The 10,000-nt window shown below is 38.5% G+C and overlaps 2 protein-coding genes across 2 annotated transcripts in view; both read left to right on the forward strand.

Annotated features, from left to right (window-relative positions):
• The first annotated feature begins 3,873 nt into the window (after positions 1-3,873).
• LOC135202911 (uncharacterized) lies at positions 3,874-6,714 on the forward strand. Its single transcript, XM_064232362.1, has 4 exons — positions 3,874-3,970; positions 4,366-4,466; positions 5,455-5,548; positions 6,548-6,714. Exons 1-4 carry the CDS (start codon positions 3,904-3,906, stop codon positions 6,712-6,714), a joined length of 429 nt encoding a protein of 142 aa, XP_064088432.1. The 5' UTR covers positions 3,874-3,903.
• A 1,002-nt stretch (positions 6,715-7,716) lies between these two features.
• Positions 7,717-10,000, forward strand: part of LOC135202695 (uncharacterized) — a 9,270-nt gene continuing 6,986 nt past the window's right edge. Inside the window, exons 1-2 of the mRNA XM_064232180.1 lie at positions 7,717-8,670; positions 9,042-9,531. Coding sequence (XP_064088250.1) covers positions 7,774-8,670; positions 9,042-9,531 — 1,387 coding nt within the window. The 5' untranslated portion in view covers positions 7,717-7,773. The remainder of the gene's footprint in view (positions 8,671-9,041; positions 9,532-10,000) is intronic.

The following is a 10,000-nucleotide window of genomic DNA, read 5'->3' on the forward strand; positions in this document are numbered from 1 at the left end:
GGGGGGGGGGGGGGGGGGGAAGTGTTATTTTCTGACACAGCTAACAATTGAAGGGCAGGTATCTATACAATCAGGGCCACGGAGAGAGAGAGAGAGAGACGAGAGGAGAAGAGAGAGAGAGAGAGAGAAAAAATTTAATATGTCAAAGACAGAGAGAAATATTCTGACAGTCAGACACAGACAGAAAGACAGAAAAACCATAATAAATTCTGTGGTCATATTCCATTCTCCTTGAAACACACACGAACGCATTTATATTCCATGATCTCGATCCTCCTCGGGTTTGAAAAACGAACAGCTCAAATATAATAAAAAAAGAAAGAAAAGTCGACACTTTTCCTTCGTAAATAAAAACTATAAATTAACGGCCATTTCCTCTCATAAATAAGATAGTTCCGTCAATCAACGCCAGATCTGACTGACGACCTGCAGTCTTAGCCTTCAAGCGGGCGCAGTTCGATTGGCAATTGTTTGACAAAGTGAAAAAAGATATTTCTAATTGCAAACTCCTGCTTCCAACCTTCCCCAACGTAGGAAATTAATCGTGGCAACTCAGCAAAAAAAAAATGATGACAAATTCTTAATTGGCAACTCAATCCTATTTCCAAAGACTGAAAAGGTCTGGATCCACGATGTGACGGTTCCAGTTGGCGATATTCTTCCAGGTGTGAAGGTAGGTCACTGGAAATGCTTAGGTCATTTAGAGTTTTAACTTGCATGTATTTACCAGGGCAATTACTCTTTAAGCATACCTTTAAAAACATTAAGTTTCGTCAACACAATGTGATATATGAAAGCGCCATACGAACTAAAATAAGCATGTGAAGTCTTCGTGAAATATGTTTTCAAGGCAGTTTTTAAATCCAATATGGCGTCTACTCGCATCCGGTCCCAGGTAGTCAAGTCAGTTGTTTACCCTTTTTACCAAATACAAATGGACCTCCAAAGTATACGGTTTCCACTTTACAGACAAAACATTAGGAATGTGATGAGGTCTGAGTTTTATCGATATTTAGTTCCCCTCGATTTTATTTTGTCTTTTCTCCGGGACTGAGCTATCAGAGGACATTGCGTTGCCGACACATTGGCCTTTGGTTTTCTCGTAGAGAAAAATCTTGGAAGACTTCGGTGACGCAATCACCACCTCTTCCTGGGGGCCACTTGTCTATTTTCGCTTCGTAAGAAATTAATGGGGCCGAATTTGAAGCGGCCATAAAATCGTTAATAGAGGAAAGTTAGCATTGAGACCCATATATTTTGACTTAGAAAAAAAAATTACTTATTTAAAAAATAGCAGCATATTTTATATAACATCAAATAAATAACTTATTTTTCTTAATCAAATTATGAGTCTAAATGCTAACTTTCCCTATATTACCGATTTCATGGAAGATTCAAATCTGGGCCTTTTCATTTCTTATGGAAATAAATCTTTGTTGTGGCCTAGGGCCCCCGGGCGATCACGTGACCTCCGACGTCATGGCTACGGTACCCTGTTTGAAAGTGTGTACACTACAACAAAATTTATAGCCTCTACAGCTTCCGTATAGTAGTAACATAAATGTTGTTTTGGTCGTATGTGGTGATATGTACGATTCAAATATATATATGATTATAACAACACTGTTTTACTTACAAGGTTTGTACTATGGTTCCCTACATCCAGTCATGAAATGGAGTGTCAAATCCTATGTACTTTTCACCATCCCGTTATCGGCTTCCATGCTACTCTTTCAGATATTTACTAATCTCGCTTTACTATTCATTTGAAAACGCAGATTGCGCCACTGTCTTCTGATTTCAAATTAGGGAAATTTTACTGACTCTGCTATGTCTTCTGTAACGCCTGGTTTCTCTACACTATAGGGGTATGCATTTCATGAAGCATTCCACAGTTTCGGAGAACCTAACGTACTGCAGTTCTGAAAGCATTTTTTGAGAACTAGCCCTCTTGTATTTTTCACTAGACCAAATCTCGAAGGCAGAAAACTAGCTAGAAAGGGCAAATCCAACTGAATAAACAAATCCACCTGGTCTCGACGAGAACTCAGGACAACGTGTACACTGAAACACTAGTTGAGGTTCAAACAACACTAACGAAGGCTGCTGGTTATTCTACTACTTAAGAGTGGACTCACTTCTGTTTCCTCTATCTAGAGGTCTTAATCTGAAACAAATTTAGCTAAAACGTCCACGGTGGTGCAGAGTTTACAGAGAGAGAGAGAGAGAGAGAGAGAGAGAGAGAGAGAAGAGAGAGAGAGAGAGAGCAAAAAATCTTAGCCCAAAACTAGTTGTTTACAGAGAGAGAGAGAGAGAGAGAGAGAGAGAGAGAGAGAACAAAAAATCTTAGCTCAAAACTAGTTCAGTTGAGAGAGAGAGAAGAGAGAGAGAGAGAGAGAGAGAGAGAGAGAGAGAGAGAAGAAAAAATCTTAGCTCAAAACTAGTTCAGTTGAGAGAGAGAGAGAGAGAGAGAGAGAGAGAGAGAGAGAGAGAGAGAAAGCAAAAAATCTTAGCCCAAAACTAGTTCAGTTGAGAGAGAGAGAGAGAGAGAGAGAGAGAGAGAGAGAGAGAGAGAGAAAAATCTTAGCCCAAACTAGTTCAGTTCAGAGAGAGAGAGAGAGAGAGAGAGAGAGAGAGAGAGAGAGAGAGAGAGAGAGAGCGATCTTAGCCCAACTATCAGTTCAGAGAGCCCAGACTAGTCAGAGAGAGAGAGAGAGAGAGAGAGAGAGAGAGAGAGCGTTTTCTCCTCTTTCAAGGCAATGACCCCTGTCAATTTTGTTGAATAGCAAAGAAATCTCTCGTGAAGTAAACGTCAAAACAGATGACGATTGATGCATGTGATTGCTTCTATCTATCATGGAAAGAAAAGATGATTTACAGCTAAGGAACTGCAACCTATTTCCCATCGACTGCCTTTGCACGGTATGTATTACATTGCAGAAGGCTATTGTGATAGTACTGGTTTTTCATAAGTTAATCTACCAGAAGAACGTATGGAATTAAGACGACGCTAAATTCATCGAAAAGTAGTATAATTCCTGTAGCAAATTTGTTTGTTTTCCGCCCTCCCACCCCCCTACGAAATATAAACACTGCAAAAGAAAGTAATTCTAGATATTACATTTTTACGATTATTTTTTAGTACTCCCCTCCAATTAACCCTTTAGAAAAGTAATTTTAGATATTACATTTCTATAATTATTTCTAGTACCGCCCCGCCCTCCCCCAAAAATAAGCCCTACATAAACTAACTTTAGATATTACATTTTTATAATTACTTTTGGTACCGCCTTCCCCTTTTCCCCAAAAGAAAATAAACCCTGATAAAAAAGTAATGTTAGATATTGCACTCTTACAAATATTTTTAGTACCTTCGTATTACCATAAAAAAGTAATATTGACTTATTTAACCTTCAACATGGTCGAGGGTAACAGTACCGCTAACACGGATTAAGAATATTGTAATTACGGCTGAAATATTAGGGCTTTTCCAGAAACAAGGGCCGTGCTGGTATAAGGCCAGTTTAATCCACGACAACAAGAAGTAAACAAGATTAACTATTTTTCGTTGGTTTATCGGTTTTCTTGTCCGTTTCTTAATTTTTTAATTTTATAATTTTGTCTCCTGTGAATCATTTTAAATTACCTGTATAATGCAAGTCAGGCAAAGTCCCAATTTTGAACTATTTTACAAAATGTGTTCGATAGAGTTACTCTAGAAAATTTAGAATTTCGCAAATTCTTAATTAACTTCTTAAAGTCATTTCAATTCATAGAAATGATTTTGTGACGAAGAAATCGCATTTTAAAAAAATTATATTTTGAATGATCGAAAACTTTTAAAAATATTCACGCGTCTTCCTTTCAGTGTATGATTCCGAGAGGCCAAATCCCCATGCAGAGATGGACCAATTCCTATATGCGTTCGCTGCAATATTAGTTACTGTGCTCCTTTCTGGCAACACTGTTGGTGAGTGTCACAACCGTTTCTCTCCACTGCTACTAAGTTTTGGAACCTTCTCCCCACTTGTTTATTTCCAGAAGGAGTTATATTTGAATTCTCTTTTTTCTTCTGTGTTCACTGAGCCTTCCCTCTTTCTTATTCAGTACTACTGTTCATGATGTGGATTTGTAACTTTGTTGCCTCTGCAGGATCGAATAGGTTTTACTGTCCCTCTTCAAAACCTACGACCAACACTGAGGATTTTGAAACTTAACCTCAAACAAGATCAATGGAGACTTGTAGTCCATTCCCCTATGAAAAAAAAAAAAAAAAAAAAAAAAAAAAAAAAAAAAAAAAAAAAAAACAATCTCCCTCAGCTGGAAAATAATGCACGAAATCCTCCTCCTTCTCCTCCTTTCCAGACTGCCAAAATGTTACCAGGGTGCTTTTCCAAGCGGACGAAAAGGCGACGGACGAATCTATGCTTGACATAAGCATCAACGCCATACCGGAATTGACAGAGGTAAGGTTTTTGAAATTCACTTGAATTCGTCAAGGGCGGGAACCAAAGAGGGCAAATTTATTCCATATTGAAGACTGATGTGGAGGGATGCAACTTGGATAAAAATGTAATAGACAACTCTGCAAGCAGAGAGAGAGAGAGAGAGAGAGAGAGAGAGAGAGAGAGAGAGAGAGAGAGAGAGAGAGAGAAAATTAGTAGTAATTTCAATGTAATACCTTCAGAATGAGATGACAAAGATGAGTTCAAGCATATGCTAAACATACTGCACTGTAGAGAGAGAGAGAGAGAGAGAGAGAGAGAGAGAGAGAGAGAGAGAGTCAATGTAACTTATTCACATTTACCTTAGAATTCCAATAAGGTGTCCAGCTGGAACGAAATTCTTCTAATATGTCACCATTGTTGTTGTTGTTGAGGAATGTGGTAGCCTTATGCCAACACATCGCCCTTGCTCCTGAAACATCCTGTAAAGAAATTAGAAATATTCAGCAGAGGGGAAAGAAAACAAACAGTAAACAAAAATAAATCAACAAAAAGATAAATTTCTTCTTTACCAAGTATTTGGACCTTGCTATTGTATATATAAACAATGAAACACATAAAGGTATTCCTAACTTATTTTCTTATCTTCATGTTGTGTTCCTGGAAATCACATTTTATGATTTTACTTATTCAATTTATTTGGAAAAAAGCCGACTTCCACTGCTCGTCATACAATTGTTTTCTGACTAAGTTAAAATCCTACATGACTTTTTTTTATGCACCTTGGAAGAGCTTTGTTTTATACTATTTTATTTCAAAACTTGTTTTCATCACAGGTTTAAAGCAGAGTGATAGTTACTCGAGAGAGAGAGAGAGAGAGAGAGAGAGAGAGAGAGAGAGAGAGAGAGAGAGAGAGAGAGAGAGAGAGAGAGAGAGAGAGAGAGAGAGAGAGATATGAATTATTCCTCTGTCTACTGTATGCTAATAATTTCCGTGTTTTTCTTTCAAGCTGACAGTATGTTTCCACCTGTTCATGCTACATTCTGCCCCTTATAACCCGATCGTCAGTTATTTTTCCGAGTACGACAACGAAATTGTTATAGGTGAGATATTCTGTGTTGCCAAATAACGTCAGTTTAATGTTCTCATGTGAAGTTTATTTATTGCCCATCTCTTTCTTTTTTAGGTTTATTTTTATTGCGGAGATAATATCAGTTCTTGATAAAACTCAATGAGGTGTCATTTGTAAAAAAAGTAAGCTTTTTTATATAAAATATAAGCAATTACCACCAATACCTAAGATTTTGACTGGCTAGCTACATGCCAATTTTTTTAAAGAATAACTGTAATCATTAAGGAACATACGGAGGATTATTTCAAGACTAGATCCAATTTTTTTCTATCTTGGACATTCATGTTGTTTTTGTATCTATATAGTGAATTTTGTAATTGCATTAATGCCATATGCTGGAATAAATTACATTATACAAGTAGAATATATTTTTGTAGCATAGCCATATTTTGTCCAACATACAAAACTATATACTTGGAGCTCTATCATCCTTTGCCATTCATACGAGCGTATTACGCAAGAATCAACAGTTATGTGAATGAGCAATTCTGTATTTATAAAAATAAATAAATAAATAAAAATAAAAGGGCGCTTTCGACCGTTTACACGACGGTCCTTTTCACCCACCTGAAAAGGAATGTCTTGCAGTCAGTCAAAAACTCTTTATATGTAATTATTTTTGTATTTTGATAAATACAGACTTGTTCACATACATAACCATGGATTCTTATTATTTTCGGTCACAGAATAGTGATCCGTGAATCTCTCCTGGATAGGGACCCCATCAAAGTTTGGGGGTAGTTAACTAGGACTAATATTTCTTTGGGGTCATTATCTTTACGTTATTTGCAGTCTTTTGTTTATGTTTTTACAGTTATTCCACAACGGGGTTGTATTAAACACGCGGCACAGGTGGATACTTAAAGGGTTAAAACCCTTTATTGGGGGGGATCATCACTATCTAGGAAAAAGATCCTAATTCGCCTTCGATACGTAAATATTTACAAGTAAATCTCTGTTCCGATTCCAGGTCTCAAGTGGACTGGCCAGTTCATCGAATTCGAGTGTTGCCAAGCGCGTGTCAAGTTTATCGTAAACGTCCCCGTCAGAATTCGATCGTGGCATCACGTCTGCTTCTCGGTCAACCTCAAAATTCGCCGCTATTACTTGGCTTACGATGATATTGTGAGTGCCTAATCTTCTGAATGCTTTTTCTATTCTATTTTTTTACGATTTATGAAAATTTGGCTATAAGACCAAGAAGCACTGGAGTCCTTTCAGCCGTTCAGTGCTTCAGATGAAAAGAGGGAGTATGCGTGCTTGGACAGCAAGATGGAATAAAGGGTATGGGGACAGAGGTCAATCAAAAGGTTGAAAATTGGGTGCAGCTAGGGGTCGAAGGGACGCTGCAAACAGTACGCCACATGAGGTGCTCTCATGGCACTACCCCTTACGGTTTTTTGTATCTTTATACTGTTTACATTGTCTTTATAGTTGGAAGTTTGAATCTAGGTTTGAATTATTTTTATTAAATTGAATTCTTGAGAAGAAAGTATTCAGATTTCTTACGAGTTAATTAACACACTGAGTTATGATCAGTTATAAATCTTTAATTTATATATCAAGGCTTCTTGGAAACATGGAGCAAGCCTTTCAGATCAAAATTGTAAAAAATGGAGTAGAAATAGACAAACTTGCGTGATAATTAAAAAAAACAATTATAAGTATTTAAAACATATGATGTACCTTCATGCAGCAAATAATCTTTTCGACATTTACACCATTTAGCAGTTTATAATGATGTTCGAGCTACTTAGTATGCTACAGTGAACATATTATCAGTTCTATAGAAATTTAAGGGACCTCCATGTCAAATATCAACACTGCTGTGGGTCAGAAGTGAAGTAGGATATTGTGGAGTGTGAAAATTGTCATTTATTCTATAGATTTTTTTCTATAGATGTTGTGATTTGCTGTATGTTATTTAATACATTAAGTCAAAATTAGGTTTTGATTCTGGGAATAATGAAAGTTACAAATGTTATAGGGAAAAGGTACTTTATGTTAGATTAAAAAAATGCAATATCAATTTTAAAAACACTAACAGGTATTTATGCTTGACTTGAAGTTAGTTATAAAAAACATATTGTGAGGAGCTGCCAAAAATGACTCCTTGTTTTTTTCTTTTTTAAGTTTTTCGATAGATCATTGCCTGACACTGGCACGGGACCACTTCGAATCCTTGGAGGCGGCCGGATGGTTATAGCCCAGGAACTGGACTCCCTGGAAGGGGGCCTGAACGTGCGCCAGTCCATCCACGGCCACGTCGCCCATCTCCAGCTATTTTCTAAAGCTCTTGACCCTTCCTATCTGAAGATGTACGTGAACTGCAAGACTCCATTCGTTGATGTCAAACCACTGCTTTCCTTCCAAAATATGAGCAGTTTTTTGGTGCGCGGGTCCACCGAAATATCCGAGATCCCTCTGCCGGACATATGTAAAAAGGAGAAGGAGACTCTGGTTATGTTGCCGGAAAAGAGGATTTTCAGAACTGCCCGAGACACCTGCTGGAGGATGAAGAGCGACCTGGCTGTTCCACACACGCACGCCGAGAACACGGAGATGTACGACGCCGTCATCATGTTCGACAAACAATGCGTTGACGCTTACGGGTCGCTCTACTGGGTGGGCGGGTACGGGAAACTCGACACGGGGAAATGGTACCGCTTCTCTGATGACAAGGAAATCACCTACACCAATTTCGCTCCCGGTTACGAAAACGTGCAGGAGGATAAGAAGTGCTTGACGGTAGGAGGGGAGGTCTTCCCCTACGTCTGGTTTGCTACCAACTGCGAGTACCTGACGTGTCCTCTATGCAATTTCACGAACCTGGCTTCATTCACCGTCAGGGGACTCTGCAAGGACACTCTCCTCGACAGACAAATGACTATATCAGGCTACAAGAACAAAAAGCCTCTCTTCGATGGGATGTTCTACACCAGCATCTACTGGAACAACGCTTCCATGTCCTGGAGGCTTAGCAGTCGCATTGACGAGGAACTTCATGGTGAAATGGAAGTCAGTATGGAAGACGAATACCCAGTTGGGGTCAAGAAGTGGAACATTACTGGAGACAAATGTAAAGTGAACCCGGTAAGTATAATTTGGCGACAAAAGTCATTTCATTATAAGTGACAGTTCGTAAAATAAGTTATTTAATTGTAGAAACATAATTTAGTCATAGCATAATTATCGTTTGACAGGGAAAATGATCTCGCTGCAACACGATTGCAATTTTGCTGGCAAACTGATCCAACCATATTTTCATTATACTAACTGACTATTAGTGTAATCCGATTACCTTTTGGGATTCTAGAAAATTTTTAAAACTCTAGTTTTTGGTAAAGTGACTTCATTGTGAAATGATTGCCCTTACTTTGACGTTTCATCGCTCTATGATAACCCCGATTTCCTGGAAATGGTCATTTCTAAGATTATTCTTAAAATCTACTCTAACAATACAGGTGGAAGTGTTAATAACGGCATGTAACTCCACTGAATACACCTGCAACGACGGCATGTGCATAATGAAACCGCAAAGGTGCGACATGACCATAGACTGCCCAGACAAGAGTGACGAGCTGGACTGCAACATCATCATGATCCCTGTGGGCTACTCCACACAGCTGCCTCCACCCAAAACTGGGGAAGAGCCTCTGGCCATCAGATTCTTCATAGGCATCACCTCTGTGAGGGAGATTAATATATTGGGCTTCAGAATGGCCCTTGACGTGATATTCGAGCAGCGTTGGATTGACCGGAGGCTCCGAATGAAGAACCTCCGGACGAACACCAAGGCTAACAAGGTGCAGGACCCCGAGAGCGTCTGGCAGCCCACCTTGCAGATTGGCGACGGCTCCAGAAGTTTGGCTGACCTCAACCCGAGGTCAAGAACTTTAATGGTCGAGAGGGAGGGTGATCCCATACCAGACGACGAGACGAGAGTTCACGAAGGTAGGGTTCTGCTGCTCAATGTATTCAGCGATGGGAAATCAATTTAGCCGAGTACCCAAAGTCTTTTTTTCTTGCCTGTAGAATGATTTGTTTCCCTAATGCCCTGAACTTTCATTAAGTAATCAATTTTTATAGTATTTTATGGGCAAATAATTTCTCAATGATACTGTTGCCTCTTCATATCAAAAAGTCTGTTGACTGATAATACATATCTAAACGTACGTATATTTTTTTTTTATTCTTTTCTGTGGACACTTCCTTAGGAGGTGAATTAATGGCCTTTTAGTCCTGTTTCATATGAATAGTTATGCATTTTGGATGACAACCATCGGTGAGTTACTGGCAGGGTGCAGTAAATCTGAAATCCAGTTATTGGGAAGATAGAGAAAGCTCTATATTAATTGAATGCAGCAATAACATTCAACACTAAATAATAATAATAATAATAATAATAATAATAATAATAATA

This window comes from Macrobrachium nipponense, chromosome 33 (genome assembly GCF_015104395.2).
Source record: "Macrobrachium nipponense isolate FS-2020 chromosome 33, ASM1510439v2, whole genome shotgun sequence".
Taxonomy (NCBI): domain Eukaryota; kingdom Metazoa; phylum Arthropoda; class Malacostraca; order Decapoda; family Palaemonidae; genus Macrobrachium; species Macrobrachium nipponense.

Bases quoted from the DNA above. Each gene is read 5' to 3' on its own strand.
- LOC135202911 (XM_064232362.1), top strand. From the start codon at position 3,904: ATGGACCAATTCCTATATGCGTTCGCTGCAATATTAGTTACTGTGCTC. The intron at 3,971-4,365 runs GTGAGTGTCACA...CCTCCTTTCCAG, and splicing joins CCTTTCTGGCAACACTGTTG to ACTGCCAAAATGTTACCAGG. The intron at 5,549-6,547 runs GTGAGATATTCT...TTCCGATTCCAG, and splicing joins CGACAACGAAATTGTTATAG to GTCTCAAGTGGACTGGCCAG.